Source organism: Lithobates pipiens, unplaced genomic scaffold, assembly GCF_037356315.1.
Source record: "Lithobates pipiens isolate NorthernLeopardFrog02 unplaced genomic scaffold, aLitPip1_a1.2 Scaffold_16, whole genome shotgun sequence".
Lineage (NCBI taxonomy): Eukaryota > Metazoa > Chordata > Amphibia > Anura > Ranidae > Lithobates > Lithobates pipiens.
Genome location: NW_027507748.1, coordinates 120178263 through 120198391, shown reverse-complemented (window position 1 = coordinate 120198391; position 20129 = coordinate 120178263). Strand labels below are relative to the sequence as shown.

The 20129-nt window shown below is 40.2% G+C and overlaps 1 protein-coding gene across 17 annotated transcripts in view; it reads right to left on the bottom strand.

The window, feature by feature from the left end:
• The window catches only part of MYO18A (myosin XVIIIA), a 449667-nt gene that overhangs the window by 84735 nt on the left and 344803 nt on the right, over positions 1-20129 (bottom strand). For all 17 annotated transcript variants that reach the window (XM_077480380.1, XM_077480382.1, XM_077480383.1 and 14 more), the window contains 5 exons: positions 13005-13116; positions 8923-9050; positions 6793-6947; positions 5068-5191; positions 3123-3323 (listed from right to left, as the gene is read on the bottom strand). In XM_077480380.1, coding sequence (XP_077336506.1) covers positions 3123-3323; positions 5068-5191; positions 6793-6947; positions 8923-9050; positions 13005-13116 — 720 coding nt within the window. The remainder of the gene's footprint in view (positions 1-3122; positions 3324-5067; positions 5192-6792; positions 6948-8922; positions 9051-13004; positions 13117-20129) is intronic.

The window sequence follows — 20129 nt, the reverse complement described above, 5'->3', positions numbered from 1 at the left end:
CCTTATGACATGCATCCATATAACCCAAGGGTAAAGGATAATAACAGTATAAGAATTATGTGAAAAAGTCATTTGCAGGTAAAGCTGTATCTTAATGGGTATTCAAACTGTGTATTTAGCCATTTGGCTGATGTTGCATTTTAAAAGGACAAAAGATGTGATTAGAGCACCACTTGTGACAATGCAGAGACACACTTGCCAAGGATGAGGCGCACATGTGAGAGTCACAAGTTCTTGATGGAGCGATGGAAAATTTCTGCAACCAATTCAGGATTTCTTCCCTTTTTCCAAAAATGTAAAAGATATGCTTGCGTACAGACAACCTACAGTAGGTCATACATGGCCCAAATCTGCAACTACTTTGACAATACAACTAATTGCAAATATGACAGTCTGTGAACCCAAAAGACAAATTATGGGGTCCTTATGGTCTCAAATCCACATTTGTGGTTTCTGGCTAGGTGAATCACTTCTTATATCCTCTGGGTACACTCACAGCAAGAGATCATCTACCTGAATTTCCATGTGCAACTAGTGCAGCAATTACAATGCCAAGTGATGATGATATGAGCAGGAGCACATACTGCTGAGATCTTCCTACTGGGGACAGACAAAGTAGTAGGGTGATCCAGCCCTGCTAGGGCCTGCCTAACACTGAATTAAGAGAAAAGGAAATATTTTAAATAGTTTAATCAACAGAAACTGATCTCAGTCCATAATGAAAATGTCCGTAATCTTATAATTAAAGCAATGAGACTGAATGACATGCTGAGAAATGCACATTTAACACCATGTGTTTCTTTCCCTTCCAGGAATGATTTTATTCTGTGACTAATACCGCATTTAATTGGTATTCAGCACTTTCCTTGCTGTAGTAAAATCCTTCCCAATATCTCTATTTAAATACTTATTCGAATCCCTCATCTATCCCAGTAAGCTGTAATTTTCTTCAAAGCATCAAGCACAATGATCCAGACGGTCTGTTTACACAAAATGACTATTATAAGAAAAAGTGCCACGAAAGTAAAAGTTGATTTCCTGGGAATGGCAGTATACTACTCTCTAATGTGCCAGGCATACATCATTACTTCTGTAATGTAAATACACATTGAAAACAAAGTAAGTGCAAGCTTCAGTTCAACACCGTTAGCATTAACACAGAAATGTTTTTCCAGACGCTTAGAAATTCATGTTAAGCGACGGAGTATAGGCTATACCCTAAGCCAGACTGACTAGAGCTCATGCATGAAACTAGGGCATGAAGTGGAAATTTTTCCCCAAAGCCACTTGATTTAGATTAGTTATCCTCCCAAACTGGTCGAGAACATGAAAGCACACAAGCCTCCAAATTATTCAGTCCAGGTGTTTTCAGTGAAGGATACTGTTAAAGTTAGAGCATACAAATTACCATTGTGTGCTTATATGCGGCAAAAGTTTGGGAAGGCCAATTTGTGTTCCAGGATAGTGTGCCCCTGTAAACAGTCAGCTCCAAACAGACATGGTTTGACAAGTATTATGTGGAGGAACTCGAGTGGTCTGCACAAAGCCCGGACCTCAACTCAAGTATGAACTGGAATTCTAACTGTGAACTAGGTCTTTCCATCCAACATCAGTATCTGCTCTCACAAATGCTATTTTGGCTGTATGGATACAAATTCCTGCAGACCCACTCCAAAATTACGTTAAAAATCTTCCAAGCCACAAAGGGGAATAAACAATCCAAATTAACGCCAGTGGTTTTGTAATGGATTGTCCAACAAGCTCACATAGAAGTGATGGTCAGCAGTCCACAAATTTTTCACCTTTATACTATATGTGACCGGATTTTGGAATGTTAGCTTCTATTTAGTTGAAAAGACAGCTCACATTAGCAACTCTGTAGCAAAGATGTATAGGCAGTGAAAAGATAAATGTGCCTGCATCTGTAGGCAGTGAGAAGATAAATGTGCCTGCATTCATCTCAATTCATATAGAAATACTGTCAGAAAGGTAAAAGCGATGGTAGCAACCACTAGATCAGCCTTTTTACCCCCAGGGGAACCCTTGATATAATTTTCAGGTCTTGGGGAACCCCTGCAAAAATTAACTCATTAGGGCCAGGGTCAGTAAGAGGAATGCAATTTACATTAGTGGTCAGTAGAAAGAACTAAATTCTTATGCCCTGTACACACGGTCAGACTTTCCAACAGAAAATGTGCGATTGGATCATGTTGTCGGAAAATCCGATCATGTGTGGGCTCCATCATACTTTTTCCGTCTGAATTTCCGACACACTAAGTTTGGGAGCTGGATCTAAAATTTTCCAGCAACAAAATCCGATCGTTTAAATGCCGATCATGTGTAGACAATTCCGACGGACAAAGTGCCACGCATGCTCAGAATAAATTACGAGATGAGCGCTATTGGCTACTGGCCCGTTTATAGTACCGTCGTACATGTTCTACATCACCGCGTTGAGAGCGATCAGATTTTCCGACAACTTTGTGCGACTGTGTGTATGCAAGACAAGTTTAGCCCAAAATCCATCGGAAAAAAATCAGACGGATTTTGTCACCTGAAAGTCCGACCGTGTGTACAGGGCATTACAGTGGTGAATGCCACAGGCAACTAAATGTTCACTAGTGTCATACCACTGGTTTTGGACCTGGAACAAGGAAGGCACCATAACATGGGAGCTCAATCAGCCACAGCTCAGGGAACCCCTGACAACCTATGGAGGAACCCTGGATGAGAATCCCTGCACTAGAAAATTGGCAATATTACCTAGCTTAATAATAGGAAAGCATACCTAAACAGGTTAAACGTGACATGAGCTAAAAGGAACCAAAAAGCCTTTCACTAAACAAAAGATATAAGCCAACTGGATACTTAAATTTGCCGTGGCCCACAAAAACTAAAATACATTTTTGAAGGAAGGACTTCACGGGCACATTAAGAAGTGAATGTAACATTCACCAAATATTCACTGCAGATGAATCAATCGCTGTAATTTAAAAAAAAAAAAACATGCACCAGGAAGATTCACCTATTTGGTAAATGTTACGTTCACAAATTTTTAAACATACCCCCGTGTTTGTATCACTGAAGCATCCCTTCTGACTAGAAAATACAAACTTCTATACCTGCTCCAGCATTTGTATGGATCCAGCCTGTTCATCAAGTTCTTCCTCTTGGTCTTTAACTTTGGCCTCTAAGTCTCGCAGTTGTTTCTTGACCTTTGCTAGAGAAGCTTCATCCTTGGTCTCCTGTGATGAGAGGTCCTGAAGTTCAGCCTCCAACTGATCAACCTTGTGTGTCATGACAGTGATCTCAGAGTCTTTCTCCTGATGAAGAAATGTATATGTATTAGATACTTTAAGGCTCAAACATTTAACATTTTGCTTTACTACAGCAAGTTGTGCAAAAAAAAAAAAAAAAAAACAATGTTTGAATATAATGAACTTGAATGCAGATATGTAAAAGCACTAACTGAAAGGACCGCTATTGAAAAAAGTGGCTATTTCAGATGAAACAAATATCAGCGTAGGTAGGAAAAAAGGCAAAATTACAAAAAAAGCACTGGCTTATTGATTTTAAAGAAGTTTAAGCTGGCGGAGAAGAGAATAAAATGTTATCCCGCTGAGATAAGCACGCCATGCAGTGCAAGTGTTTATAAATGAAACAGAGCCTTTTAAAGTAACAAATGGTCGCTAATTTCTGGACTGCAGCAAAAACCATACTAGGAGGAGGTCTGCAAGCTAAAGGTGCCAATTTGTACAAATTAACATGATTGGTTCTTTAGTGGTATATGATTTTTTTTTTTTTAAAGAGCTGCAGTCTCAAAAACAAATATATATATTTGTTGTGTAGATATCCAAAAGTCCTGAGACTGCTGCTGGGTGCCAACCTCTTGTAAGTGACGTTAGTAGCCCTCGCAGACTCAGAGCGGTCACTCTTCCCCCAGCTGCTACATACAAGATTATGTACAAAAAAGGGGAGGGGTTAAACAGATAGGCCAACACAGACTGTAATTAGACTCTCCCAGAAAAGGAGAGAGCTATAACGTGCAGGAAGGATGGAAGCTGTGCTAAGAAATTGACTTTTTTTTTTTTTTGAAGAAGTCAAATTTGCTTCAAAGGCACATGTAAGTATATAAAAAAAAACGTTTAATTGAAAGGAAAAATGCTCCAGAAAGCATTTAAAAAGCTTTTTCTGTGTTCCCACACACATTTTTTAAGTTAGTGACAGGGTCTCTTTTGTAGGCGTTATTAATACAGCTATACTACAGAACAATAAAAAAACTATTTGTATTGACTTAAAGGATAAGTTCACCTTTCCTAACATGTTACATCTGTATTCAGGGTGTAAAATGTTACTTATGCAGCCGCCCCCGCCCGAGTCCCCATTGTGACTATGGGCCAGGGATCTTTTCCCCACATCCGCTATCATAATTTAAAACAAGCATGCCCATCTGGCCGTGTCATTCATTCACAGAGTTCTGTGAATGGGGGAACTACAACTACCGTCAACATACCCGTTTGAGGTATAGGCTACACTGAGAGTCTGCAGGAGCCTGAGATTGCACCCATACTCTGCTGATCGCAGGTGCAGTGCTTTACAGAATCCTACTAAAAAAATAGAATAATCAATGCACATTTTTTTTTTTTTCACAAAGGTGAACTTATTCTTTAAGTTCTGTAAACCCTAAAGTCCAAATTTATGATGTCACTGGTCCATCCTCTTCTTCTCCATCATTGCCAGTCCTTACTCTCAGACAGCTTATACAACAATATGTGGGTGCTGTCGAGAAGTATCGTCAGCCAAGGCTGGCATAATGACAACCCCCAGGAGGTGTGTTCATGACAGTGCAAGCTGATAGGAAGTGGGTTGGATGATGCTGGGTGTCATTCCACCCAGAAGAATACTGGTGCTGGATTATACAGCGAGTCTGCAGGGGCCAGTATCAAGAGAAAAGGTGGATATTGAAGCCACAGTATCTTTTTTAATTTTACCAGTGTTGGGCTATATGTTTTTTTGTTTAAAAGAATTGGACTTGTTGAGACAAATGATTTCTTTAGTTGTACTTACGTCCAGCTGTTGTCGGAGGCTGAACACCTCAGAGGTGAGCATATCCTTTTCTCTGCTCAGTTTCTCCTTTATAATCTTTTCCCTCTGTACCTCTTCTTGAGCCTGTGTTAGTTCAGAGTCAAACCTTGGGGATACATGAAATGTTTAAAGACCAGTCAGGAGTTATGCACATCAGTAACTATGCATAAAGATGTACTTTTGTGGGCCTGCCATTACATGGACTTTTCTCCTACCAATAAAAGTGGTAAATATTTTCACGCAAAGTTACTCATTCCCATGAAGGATACCTTCCCCTGAATCTATACCACTCTCCGTTTATGGAAGGTCCTTTTAAACAGGATCTTTGTCATGTTGTGCTTTCTCTGTAAGCAGAAGTTTTTTTTTATCTTAATGCATTCTATACATTAAGATAAAAAGCCTTCTGCCTCCTCAGCCCCCCTAAAACTTACCTGAGGTCCATCTAAATCCAGTGATGTTGCACAAGAGACTCGTCTGTCTGGGACTCCCATCCTTTTTGGCTGAGATAGCAGCGCAGCGCCATTGGCTCCCACTGCTGTCCGAGTCATTGAGCCAATGAGGAGAGAAAGGGGGCTGTGCTGGGCTACGGCTCAGTGTCTTAATGGACACAGATAGCTGTGGCTTGGCTGTCCCTATAGGAAGCTGCTTGCTGTGGGGGCACTCAACAGGAGGGAGTTGTCAGAAGTGCATAAGAGGGACCCAAGAAGAGGAGGATCTGGACTGGTTTGTACAAAACCAACTGCACAGAGCTGGTAAGCATAACATGTTTTTTTGGGTTAAAAATAAGAAACGTGACTTTAGTATCACTTTCAGCCCCATTCACATCGAATGCGGCTTTACAATCATGCTACTTCAGCGAGATTTAAAAGCCGCTGATCAATGTGACTTCATGCACAGATGTCAATGCAAGTCCCACATGAAATTGCCAAAAATAGTGCAGGAGCCTTTTCAAAGTAAGTGCAAGTCGGTGTCACACTGACCTTTTTAAAGTCGGAGTTGCAACGATTTGTACCGTTCAATAAATGGGGTGCAACTTTGATCTGTCAAATCGCATGACAAGTCGCACTGGTTTGAACGGGGACTTACTACTAGCAATGATAGCAATAACAAATAGCAAGCATAGACAGTACGCAAGTGCTAAGCGACTCAACTTGGATTTCATACTAGTGAATAGCATACTTCACATCAGCTAACAGCTAAAAGTGAATGTATGATAGCAGAAATATGGGAACAGATATTGTCAAATTGTTTTTTGAAGGTTCAAGCTCCAGGGCAATCATCCTAAGCAAGAACAACCATTCAAATTCTACTGGTTGCATGCTTGTTTCAGGTCACTAAGCTGTAAAACCAGGATGAGGATTGCATACCTGAAGCCTATGCTTCTTAAAGCCAAGTCAGCAATGCTGTTTCTAAATATCTTTTTTTGCAAATGTTCATTTTAAGCACATGAAGTTACCTAAGAAAAAAAAAACATCCTGGGTGAAAGCTACACTTAGACTTTCAATGTGATGGAACGATTTAATGACATTGCCGTGCTATATTTTAAACTATAACTACAGAGTGATTAGACCGTCGACTCAAACTGATAATACTATTCTCATTAGGATCAAACCATTCACATTCATAGCTCTAAAATAAATAGGAACAGCAAAAGATTCCCTTTATATGTAGCTGGTGGATAAATGTGAAATTCATTAGATCACTGACCTACGCTGTTTCTTCTCAAGCTCATGGTTGCGCCCCTGGTGACCCTCTAGATGAAGTTTGGTGTCTTGTAGCTCAGACGTTAGACGCTGACATTTCTTCTTTAATTGTTGCAATGTTCTCTGCGTCTCTTCATTATCTGCATGCAAATCTGCCAGCTGAAGGCAAAAAAAAGTGAATTGTTGGATAATACACAGGCAGTACACCCAGCAGCCCCCCGAGCATGGATACTTCGCATAATGCAGAAAATGATAAGGCTACACCTAGAGATAAAGAAATCACAACCTCTTTTTATCTATAGCTATGTCCTCCATTTAAATACGCATACAGTCCACATATTAGAGCACTAACCACTTTCCATCCAGGCCAATTCTGACATTTCTCTCCTACATGTAAAATTCAGAATTTTTTTGCTAGAAAATTACATGGAACCCCCAAACGGTATATATATTTTTTTAGCAAGGACCCTAGAGAATACAATGGCGGTCACTGCAACTTTAACCACTTCCCGACCAGCGCACGACGATGTACGTCGACAGCATGGCACGGGCAGGCATATTGGCGTACATGTACGTCCAATATTCGTTGCCGCCGTGCCATCGGGAGCGCGCCGCCGGCGGTGCGCTCCCGCGCTGGTCGGGACCTCCGTGAGTCCGGTCGCGGGACCCGCGGACTCGATCGCCGCGGGCATCCCTGCGATCGTCTCACGGAGCGGCGGAATGGAGGAAATGCTGTATAAACAACATTTTCTCATTCTGCCTAGCAACTAGTGATGCTGATCTCTGCTCCATGTGATTGGAGCAGAGATCAGTGTACACTAAATGAAAGCCCAACCCCCCCACAGTTAGTAACACACCCCTAGGAACACTTAACCCCTACACTGCCACCCACAGGTTAACCCTTTCACTGCCAGTGTCATTTACACAGGAATCACTGCATTTATAAAGCAGTGATTACTGTATAAATGACAATGGTCCCAAAAATGTGTCAAAAATGTCCGATGGGTCCCCGACAATGTCGCAGTCACAATAAAAATCGCAGATCGCCGCCATTACTAGTAAAAAAAAAAATAATAAAAAATTATTAATAAAAATGCTATAAAACTATCCCTATTTTGTAAACGCTATAACTTTTGCGCAAACCAATCAATAATCGCTTATTGCGATTTTTTTTACCAAAAATATGTAGAAGAATACGTATCGGCCTAAACTGAGGGAAAAAAATGTTTTTTTATATATTTTTGGGGGATATTTATTATAACAAAAAGTAAAAAATAATGCGTTTTTTTCAAAATTGTCGCTCTATTTTTGTTTATAGCGCAAAAAATAAAAACCGCAGGGGTGATCAAATACCACCAAAAGAAAGCTCTATTTGTGGGAAAAAAAGGACGTCAATTTTGTTTGGGAGCCACGTCGCACGACCGCGCAATTGTCAGTTAAAGCGACGCAGTGCCGAATCGCAAAAAGTGGTCTGGTCTTTGACCAGCAAATTGGTCCGGTCTGAAAGTGGTTAAAAAAAAAAAAAAAACATTAAAGTTAGCCCAATTTCTTTGCATAATGTGAAAGATAAAGTTACGCAGAGTAAATAGATACCTAACATGTCACATTTCAAAATGGCACACGCTTGTGGAATGGCGTCAAACTTGGGTACTTAAAAATCCCCATAGGCGGTGCTTTCAATTTTTTTACTGGTTACCTGTTTTGAGTTACAGAGGAGGTCTAGAGCTAGAATTATCTGAATGATGCCTGTAGCTGCAGGCATCATTCAGATATCCCCGCTCAAAGTCCATGACATCATATGACATACCTTGGGCAGGAAGAGGTTAAAGTAATCCTACTAACAGAGAGAAACACAGGAGCTGTCATTCCAGGTCTTCTTCTGAAAATGCTAGTTCCCTGGCTGTCATGCTGATTTACTGGCTTCAGTACTTCTAAGTCAGGTACACATAATATTGCTTACAAATATCTTCCCTGTATACCTTTGTTTATTTTAAAAAAACAAAAAAAACAAAACACATTAGACATTTAACACTGCTTCTCCACAGATAAATCTACCTAAACTGCTCTGTCTTTTCCTCTCTTAACCCTTCTGACAGGAAATGCATGTATAAAGTGTTATACTAATCCAACTGACCCTCCTTTCCAGCTGCCTCTTGCTCTGCTGTTCCACTTCCAGCTTGTCCTCAAACTCCTGCTGCATACGTTTCTTTGTAAAATCAATTTCACGTAAAGATCGCTCATATTTTAGGCGCCATTCTCCACCTACATGTAACGTAAAAATGTAAAAGACACGTAAATACTTTAAGCCATAAACCCAGGAACAAAAATGAATAGTACTGCAGCATACTAGTCCATAGATACGGTGGCTGCATTTGTTTTCTTTTCAAACTTCTTTTTTTCATTGCCATTAACACAGGTCTTGTCCAAGGGTGAAAACTGCATTGAGCAGTGCTCTCCCTCTAGGACAGGGAGTGTGTTAGGATTACATAACACCTCCCTCTCATATCAATAACAGGGGGAGGTGTTTTGTAGTCCACAGAGACAGCCAGGAAGGATGTTAACAGATAACAGTGCAGAGGCAGGAAATACAGGAAGTTATCAGCTCACTAGACTTCTGGCTGGATGAACCACATTAGCCCTTTGCAGTTGATGTTTTTGAACAGGGATGGACGCACATGTAAGAACAAGCCTTCACTTTAATGGGTACTTCCTAACAAATGCTGGGAACTGTAGAGAACCACATTCTTCAAAAAGCTGTAACTGTCTGCACACCCAGGACATAATTCCCTTTAGGGTAAGTTACCCATCAACTTGAGACGGGCTGGCAACATACCGGATCTGCACCCTTTACCGGTGTGAAAAGTGTCCTGTAACTGCTCACGCAGTCTTTACAATATAGTGACTCTGTGTCAGAATAAGAAACACTCTTGCTTGTGTCCTTTTAGCTTGGCAGCAAAATGTTCCATATTTTTTCTACAGTAATCTTATGTAAAGTCATAACATATAAATGACAAGCACTAACAGATTATATTCTCCTACAGCCCTCATCCTAAAGTGAAACATGCATCTTACAGATAGATGCAATATTTGAATGAAAGGTGAAAGTCATATCGGATATGAGGTCTTATTCATATTATCCAAATCTGGACATTCCCTAGCTAGCACTTCAATGCTAATATTTGCTAAGAAGCTCTTATCCTGGAAATGATGAGACAAACTGCTGCCTAAAGCACTCAGAATGTAATAAGCCAGTGCTGGTCTTCTGCACGTTATGGGTACAATATGCCTCAAACATTCTGCACATAAATTTTACCACGCAAATACCAGCATAAATGGAAAAAATTTTGCCGCGCTAGGAAAAAACGTGAAAACAAATAAACTATATGTGAAACAGGCAGCAGCAATAGATGTGATATAACACCAAACAGATATACAGAAATGGAAAACTGCGCCAACCCTATACTAAAATAAATAACAAAAAATAGTGACAAAATATATAAGTAATTATCATTAAATGATTATAACGATAAAAAAACACCTTAAGTGCATAAAAAACACAGCAATACATAAAGTAAAAATATCATAAACAAAAGTCCAATCATGGAAAGTTCATAAGTGAGTCCGGATAAACGTTTGTGACACCACAGTGATTCAACACGATCCAAAAAGCGCATAAAGTGCCCGTCACCGTATATTCAATGCGCTTACCAGAAAGTAAACAAATTAGGGCGTTTGTATATATTCGATGGGTCCCTTCAAAAGATATCCTCCTTTTTAGTGGGTCAGCTCTCCATCTCCTAATAGTACCTTCCAGATACTAATATACTTCGTGGTCCCAATAAGGAGCTCAGTAATTCCTGACTGTGTCACCTCCGCAGCCGCTCCTCACACCGCTCTACTCCTCTTACTTCCTGTTTCCTCTCTCAGGTGAGATGGGAGAGAGAAGACGTCTTCTCTCTCCCATCTCACCTGAGAGAGGAAACAGGAAGTAAGAGGAGTAGAGCGGTGTGAGGAGCGGCTGCGGAGGTGACACAGTCAGGAATTACTGAGCTCCTTATTGGGACCACGAAGTATATTAGTATCTGGAAGGTACTATTAGGAGATGGAGAGCTGACCCACTAAAAAGGAGGATATCTTTTGAAGGGACCCATCGAATATATACAAACGCCCTAATTTGTTTACTTTCTGGTAAGCGCATTGAATATACGGTGACGGGCACTTTATGCGCTTTTTGGATCGTGTTGAATCACTGTGGTGTCACAAACGTTTATCCGGACTCACTTATGAACTTTCCATGATTGGACTTTTGTTTATGATATTTTTACTTTATGTATTGCTGTGTTTTTTATGCACTTAAGGTGTTTTTTTATCGTTATAATCATTTAATGATAATTACTTATATATTTTGTCACTATTTTTTGTTATTTATTTTAGTATAGGGTTGGCGCAGTTTTCCATTTCTGCAAATACCAGCATAAATAAATCTTCCATGGAAATCAAAATAGGGTTTTTGCCAATTGAGGGACAGAGGAAGTCTTTAAATTCAGGATATATTGCTGCCTACAGGAGGAATAGACACAGGTAAACAAAAAAACTGTAGGCCAGCCATGGATAATCACTACCAGCATTTCTGGCATATATAAATCGGGCAAACTTCATGGACCACTTAGTCTTTTTTCTGCCTCTAGGTTTCACAGAAAACAGAAAAGCATGTGGTAGCATTGCAAATTTGATAAAATTTGCTTGATACTGATAAGCCCAAGCAGAACTTACAGGTCTAGTAGAGTGTGTCTTGTCACATAGGGATCATTCAGACTATAGGCTTGGATGATGGTTTATATATACACACACAATTACTCTGCGCTAAAAACTAGACCGCTGATGTGTACTAAGCTGTTATATCTTCAAATCATATGAAAAGCATGCTGATGTAATTTACACTATGGAGAATCTTTTTTCCCCATTTTATGCACCAACATTAACTGGTGGTTAAATCTCCCTTGAGGAAAATGGATTGATTGAAGGATAAAAATATGGCTCTTTGGGTAAATCACTTGAAAAGGTTTTTAGGATTAAAAAGGACGTCTGTATTGGGATAGTCCATACAAACTAAAGGGTTATGGTGGGGTTAAAAGATGACCTGGAAAAATCTGGTTAAAGCAAAGTTTATATATTTCTGGAGGATGATTGGATACTATACAGCATAGAAGAATATTTTCTACTGCATACAGCACTGAGTACACTTACCTAGACTGCACTTTATAACAGTGATTTCTATTGCATACCACATTTAAAGTTTACATTTGTTAGGCCCCATGTACACATACACCTAAGCCTGTCCAACACAAATTCTGGAGCCGCCTGAAGCCCCTAACCCCCAGCAACCCCCCCCCCCCCGCGTTTCATATTAGTGTACGAGATAGATAGATAGATATATATATATATATATATATATATATATATACATACATACACACACACACACATATACATACACACACACAGTATATAGCAAACCATACACTGCTAAAGCTGGAGGATCCCTGTATCTGGAGACAAACATGTCCAAGTTGATGCCGAACCTGGAGGTCCACATCTGGGATACACCTGGAACATGTCCAGGTGTAGGGACCACGTCAATAGGTCCTGTCATTATTGGCTGTGGAAATCTGCCTGTTAATTTTCTGAACCTGGAAAGTACATGCCACACAAGGCTGCAACGTGATGTTCTGCCCAGAAAAGGATCCAACCTACCTAGCCAAATTGGTGGGAGGACATTGAGGCTAAGGGAGTGGAAAAATGAAAGGGATGTTTCTTAACATTCAGAGAGGGCGAAGACTTTGCAGTCAATTGCCTAGGCACCTTTTGCCAAGGAAGATGAGTGCTCTTACCCTGACAATATTACCTGGAGAGACTAACTTTGTCCCTCAAAGGCCAGAGATCATTTGCTTCCTGCACAAAGGTTCAGCAGTCCAGCACTTTGGCTAAAGTGTTTTACTCATATGTATTGACATGAGACACATGCCAGAAATGAGATGAGAGGCTTTCAACAAACTGTCACAAGACATCCTATGTCCCTCAATGAACAATAAAGAAGGGAGCAGAAAGTGTTGAATTATGAATTATTCCACTTGGAAAATAGCTTTTCCCTATTATTCACAAATACCTTTGATAAAATACATTCAAGGATTAAAACTGTAAATCAGGTAATCATACCAGAGTCATCGTCATCGATCTCTCCGTTCAGTTCAGCAGCTCGGATCAGCCTAGCTTCCATTACCTCTACTTCCATGGATTCCATCTGCTTCTTAAGAGCATCATATTTGGCCTAGATATAAAGACACATTGCTATAAAGTGTGACATGAAAAATAACCATTCTTTCATGTAAATGACTTTATAAGACCAGGCCAGGGGGCTTCAAGAGAAATGAGAGTAAAATACACAGTGAAAATAATCAATGCACACATATATTATACACAATGAACAACAATTGTGCCCAGCAGCAATGTTGGAACATGATTTAGAATCAGGCTGCTGAACAGGTGAGATTATAAAATCCTCCATGTCGATGACAGATTTCCTCCTTAAGGGAACCCAGATGCATCTGTACTGGCAATGCCATTATGGAAGCACAGCTAGACACAAATGCTTCAGTTAAATTCAATCACATCAAACATGAAACAGTTATCTCTGGAAGGTAACAAACATAAAACATTTTATATATTCTTAATTACAAATTTAAAACAATTTTATAAAGGCTTACATCTAATAAAAAGTATCTCTACTACGTAATGGCTAAAATGAGACATAATAAAAAGAAATTCCATCTAAAACAGGGTGATCTGGAGAAGGCACTGGATTATTCAGTTCTGTGGCCTGCATCCATTTCAGATGGGCTCTCAGCCTATTCTGGCCATGCTGCAGGTGTATGCTGTAGGTGCATGCTATTGTTTTTCACACCTGCACTCAAGTATGGTAAGTTGGTGTGCTTGTAATTACCAAATACTAATACTTCTATCAAACTCTGTAGCTTATGAGTAATCTATGGGAGTTTTGCCAAACCTTGCCAAGTTGTAGGTGTGTTTTTCAAGGACCTTTCTTTAACCGCCTAGGACATCAATGATTTTTACCTATTAAAGTAACAAACTGCTGCCCAGCAATCCCTAACCCACAGTCAGCTTATGACAGATGATCTCCGGGGGGGGGGGGGAACAAACATAAAAAAGCTTGTAATAGAGTACACTAATGCCGCATACACACGATCGAACTATCTGGCAGACCGGCGGTCAATCTGCCTGACTGTGAGCTAGTCTGCACCCCCCTTGTTGAGGGCACATGGCCTGGTATGGCTCAGGAGGGGGGGGGGACCTCGCTCGTCCCCACCCCCTTTCCTGACCGGCCAGGCTGCGTGTTCGGATAAGGGTCTGCTATGGACTTTGGGGGGACCCCCACTCGGCGTAGGGCTTCCCATATAAATCCATACCAGGTGACGGGGCTAGCGAGGTGTCAATCTTGCCAATGGAGGCGGCGACTTCTCTAGTCCCGGCTACCTGGAGCCACGTTCAAAACGAATGGACTTTACTCTGTGTGTGGGCAAGTCCGTTCATTTCAAATGTCCGGCGGACTCCCGCCATAGTCCGCTGGACTAAGTCCGCCGGATAGTCCGATCGTGTGTACCCGGCATTAAGTGGAAAAAAGACAACGTGAAAAAGAACTTTAACTTTGAAGCAACTACGGTAATTTACTATTTAAAAGATACAAAGGTGATCAAACAAAGGCGGCTATAATTCATAAAAAAATATAATTTCACTAAGCTATAGTATATGTGTTATGATCTTTATTTTCATTCGTGTGATTGTTATGTTCAGTTCCTATTGCTAAAAGTTATGATTTTTTTTATGGCTTACTAAACTGAGCCTAATGTCAGTTGCCAACATTTACATATAGTGGTCGATCCCTAATAATCCACCATCCCAAAAGGATGATCGCTCTACATAACTGAAAAAAAACAAACAAGAAATCTAAGGCCAATTCCACACAGATGAATAAAAGAAAGGGTGGTTTCATGAACAGCAGCATATGCAGGCTTCAATGACCTCCTCAATGATTAGATATAAACATCATTGAGCCTTTAAAAGAAGTTCCAGTGTGCAGAATGTAAAGCAACTTCCTTCTCTTTTATCCCCCAAAAAACAGATCTTCATAAAGAACTGTGCAAAATCCCAGGACACACAGATCATACTTGTATAAAAGCAAAGCCTGAAGCTTTTTAAAAGGGGATGATGGCCCCCACTACTTATTCGATCCAGATATTAACATGTTAAGCATTACTTTGTCATCCCTGTACAGTTACAAAAAACTAGATATTAAAAGAAGGGTACTCCGTTATCGTATTGGTAGCTGTTTTGTGTTGCGCTGCTCTCACTATGACCCATTGGCCCATATTGTATTGTATTATATCGATTTGTTTTCTCACTACTCTTTTATATATTACATTTTGTACTGAGATCTTGTGCTGTATGTTATTTTTGAAAACCTCAATAGGATTTTGTAAAAGAAAAAAAAAAAGGGACTATTATGCCTATCTGGGTGTTATTACAAAAGTAGACTTACACCAAATATTAGTAACCACTGTACACATATAGGGAAAAAAAAAAAACACATTATATACCATATGTGTTGCTCCTCAAGGCCTCCATAAAATCATGGATCATGGCCAACAAGCATGAAACAGCTGTACACACAGTGTTGAAAAAAGGGCTCTTTAATGTACAGCACAAATATAATGCATCTAGATGGAGAGACAGCCCAGAGATACAACTCCACCCACTATGCTAAAATAAGGAATAAACCCTTATTTTTGTTATTTGCGATACAAGTAGGTTCTGGTTTAAAGTTCTTTTTGGGATTGCGAAAATCCATCAAACAATGCTGAAGTACCCACACCTGACCAGGCATCAAATTATCTGACTTTTGGGGAACTTTGCTGCAAAACCTATTGTTGCAGTTCTATGCTCACTGTTCCCTCAGGCAAAGACAAAGCGACGGGTGCTAGTTTTCTTGTACAGTATGCGATTACTGGGTAGGATGTCAGCTGCCAGAAAATAGTGCTCCCAAAACACCACCTTGATCTTCAAAGTCTCTAACTTGAATCATATCGCTTAATGGTACAATGTGAATAATGTGGGAGTGCAGATAAAACCCTTTAGGCTGGGGTGCGATGTTAGACAGTGTGATGCAAATTCAGCCATACAAAACGTATGGCTGAATTCGCATTGCATTCGCATCAAATTGGTGCAGAACCCTTTTTTTCGGTCCACAATGGATTTGGATCACATGGGTATGCAAACTCATGTGATCCAATTCCTGCACCATTTGACAGTTTGCACTGCGATGTGCAAACCGATTTGGGGGTGTCCTAACTTGCTGTTGACACCCACAGCGATTCCCATAGGGCAGTGTGAACTGCCTCCAAGACCTATGGGATGCGAGAATCGACACTGGAATCGTGCTGGTTCCCGCATCATGCTAGTGTGAACCGGCACTTAAACTGTCACTGTTCTTTTGTAGGCATTTCGGGGACAGTAGGAAAGTGGAAATGGGGGTGGGGTACATATGTAATTTTTAGTACTGAGAAAAATTCCTTCAATAAAACACATTTGATAAAAAATGAATTATCTTTGGCTCAGATGAATCTAAAAATCTAAAACACAAATTATTTTCTCTGCCGGTAATCTCCAGAAGCTATGACAGTTACTAAAATCTCTTTTGCATAAACTAGTTTGTTAACATTATGCAAATTATCAATAGTGGCACTTTAAAGCTGCTTTTTTTTTTTTCCAACAGTGTCAATTTTCTCTTGAGCACAAATAAGAAATAAGCATTGCAGTCCCTTAATCTACATGGTAAATAGATCATTATGGAAATGAAATTATGTCACCATTAGTGAAACAAATGGCAGACATTAATGCAATGGACCTGAAAGCAAAGGCAGATGATTTTCTCCTCCTTGTGGATAAGCAAATCTTCCAGAGAGCCTGAAAGTAATCTGCCATCTGACAGAAGGAAATGCTCTACTCTTAGCCTTGGTAGGGAGAACGGATGCTGCCTGTCCTTTCCATAGTGCCAGACATTCATACATCTGAAAAAGGACACTTCCCTTGCATTAGCAATGGCAGACAAAACAAATTTCAAGTGTTCTCAGTCACAAGAGGTACTCGGTCCACAAAGCTCACTGCCAATCTCTTCCACTCTATTCTAGTGTAAGAAGTAATCAGTATCATTAGAGCGATCGGCAAGGGCAATCTGGAAATCAGACAACACAAACACAAAAGAGGTGAGTGGGATAAGAAATCTCGGAGTCTCCAGAGTTGGTGGTAATACCTTAGCGGTAGGATGCTTTCTGCTGAACAAGTAATACGACACAGGCCTAGAAGACCCCCTTTTCATCAGAATATCTTGAAAGGATGTGGCCAAAAGGCAAGGGATACATCTGTGGTACGAAGCAGATGTCCTGACAGACGCTTTCTACAGCAAACTGTACATAAGTACACTCCAAAAGGTATGTACTTGGGATGAAAGATTTCTTTCAAATGTGTGGATCAACTTTGAAGAACCATCTGTCTGTTTTGTAAACAAACACACATAAAAGCTGCATATGTGTACATATATCTCTATATACATAAAGCAATTAGGCTTTAAAACTGGTTGGAATTTTTTTTTTGAAACATTAACAGCGGCAGGATTTAAAGCATTTCTGTGTCTTATGCAAGGGGAAGGCAGCCATTTTGCATGCCATTCAAAACATAGCTTAATCAACTGAAAAATCTTGCTGGCTGCAGATACATTTTTAAGCTGTATTTTGGGTATGATGAATTTCCTACAATGCCTTCCCTAGTGAGTCCTGTATTGCTGAAATGTCACCACCATTTGTATTATGAGGAGGTGATGTGATTTCACATTTTTGTGGCCATTTCCTACAGATGGACAGGTAACGGATCTCACCTTTGTGTGGTCAGTAACATTAGAGTGTCATTAAACCCACATCATAAAAAAACTATCAATAAATGCTGTATTACATGCTGTTCATACTCACTCACTGTGAGATTCGTTTTCTGTATTCTGCAAAAAAAATTAAAAAACCTGCTTGATCCTGCTGCTCTATATCTCCGCTTTCTGTCCATGTCCCCAGTTCAGCTTGGGATTTTGCAGCTTTTGTGGCAACTCTGCACATGTTCGGTTTTCAGTGAGTTTCTATTTGGAGCATTTCCTCCCCATTACCTCTGAGCAGGCCATGTGACTATAGAGTCACACATGTGGTGTATACACAGTGGTAAATGACAGCCCACTCCCTCCCTCCTACTTTGTGTCCACTAACAAGCTAAACACAATGGGGATGGAATATCACATGTAGATCACTTCCCTGTTATTCTATGACACATGCTGTAGGTCGTAACGCAGACTGGGACTGGCAGAAATCTGCCTACTCCATGTTATTGCCAATAATAATAAAGATTTAATGTCAAATATATATTTGTATGACAATTTAAAACCGTTTGATATTAATTATTTATACTCTGTATTCCAAAGGCTGTTTTTTTTTTTTATATTCTGAACATATGACTAGGCAGCAGAGGACTAGAAGCTCCTTCTGATTATGTTTCCCTGCATACAGGCTGGGAAAGAGCTGGGTCATGTGACAGCTATATATCGATTAGGAAAAAGGGACTTGGATGGGTTTTGGTTTATTAAATCAATTACAGTGCCATCATCCGCATACAGAAATAGAAGGGACAATGTAAATTAAACAGTGTGTGTGTTTAGTATCACTTTAGCTGAAGTATAGAGAACATTGGTCATATTTACTGTCTGAAAAATACAGTATATATTAGCATCCATTTAGTGAATAAACAAGAAGGAATATTTTCTCTTGGGTGTACTCACACCATAGTCCATCATAATCCAGACATGATTGTTACTAAACACAGACAGTTTAATATGCATTATCCCTTTTATTTACATATTCTGTATGGATGATGCCACTGAATTCATCTAAAACAATCTAAATACCTCTCATAGCCAATATACAGCAGTCACATGACTTTCCCCAGCTCTTTCTGAGCTTTAGGAGAACATTGGCGGGAAGAGCTTCTATTGCGTTAACAAAAGGCACACTGTAATGACATCTAGAGGGAGGTTATGGTATTCATAGCCTGCTCCACACCCCTCCAGCCTGTGTCTATTGTGTTTCTGTACTTACAATTAGGGAGGTGGTGCTGCCATCATTCAAGATATATTATCCCGCCACCAAAGTGTAGAGCTGTTTAATGGATATGGAGGAGGAGAATGGGGGGGGGGGGGTGTGGGCTGTCATTTATCCCTGTGTAGAGAACCACATGTGTGACTCTATAGTGACGTGGGTTGTTCAGGTGGAAACGCTGGCATAGAAACACACTGAAAACTGAACTTGCTAACTAGCTGTGGCAACAGCTGCTTTGCAGAATATTCAGCTGCAGTGGGATGCAGACAGGAGGGAGGGACACAAAACAGCAGGATCAACCAGGTATTTTGGAAAATACAGAAGAAAAATCCCACAATAGGAGTATGCTCAGGATTCAATATAGCATTTATTGATAGTTTTTACTGATGTTGGTTTAAAGTCACTTTAAGACTGGCTGAAGATGGCCTGTGAAACTGCACTCCATCCTCCACTTTCTGTCTTAATAAAGAAATGGTGGAAACATTCATCTTGACCTGAAATAAAAGAATCCCAAGACTATCTAAAGCCTAAATATTTTTTGTTTGGATTAACTGGTAATGGTGTAAAACCTCTGTTAAGTTTTTTGTGTTTCCACTGGAAAGAGTTACCCTCTTGAGGAGAATTACCACCAGAAGAGAAAGAAGAAAAATTCTAAATGAGTTGTCACCTGAACAAAAATAGAGAAAGGAGAAACTTTCCAATGGGTAGACTTGTTGTAGCCACAACTGTCTAAGAAGAGATTTCCTTCACTTTAGACACATTTTTGCCCGCTGACTGTTAAAGTAAATTTCAACAATTCTAACTACCACCCTCCCACCCTCATGTAACAGATTGCCTTCAAGAAAGGAAAAATCGAAAGGCCCTCTCTCTGTTACATCTGGGGTTTGCATGACATGTCCAGCTGCAGGTTAGTCTGAGGATTCTGCAGAAGAGTGACATCATCACAAGATGGCGGAAGGGGTAGGGGGCTGGTTGGCGAGGGCCCGCTCACTGCGCTTGGTTGGAGGTCCCTCGCACCTATGAAACGGTGCGGATGATGGACCAGGATGGTAGATTTCAGTGAGTAGAACTTGTTTCATGA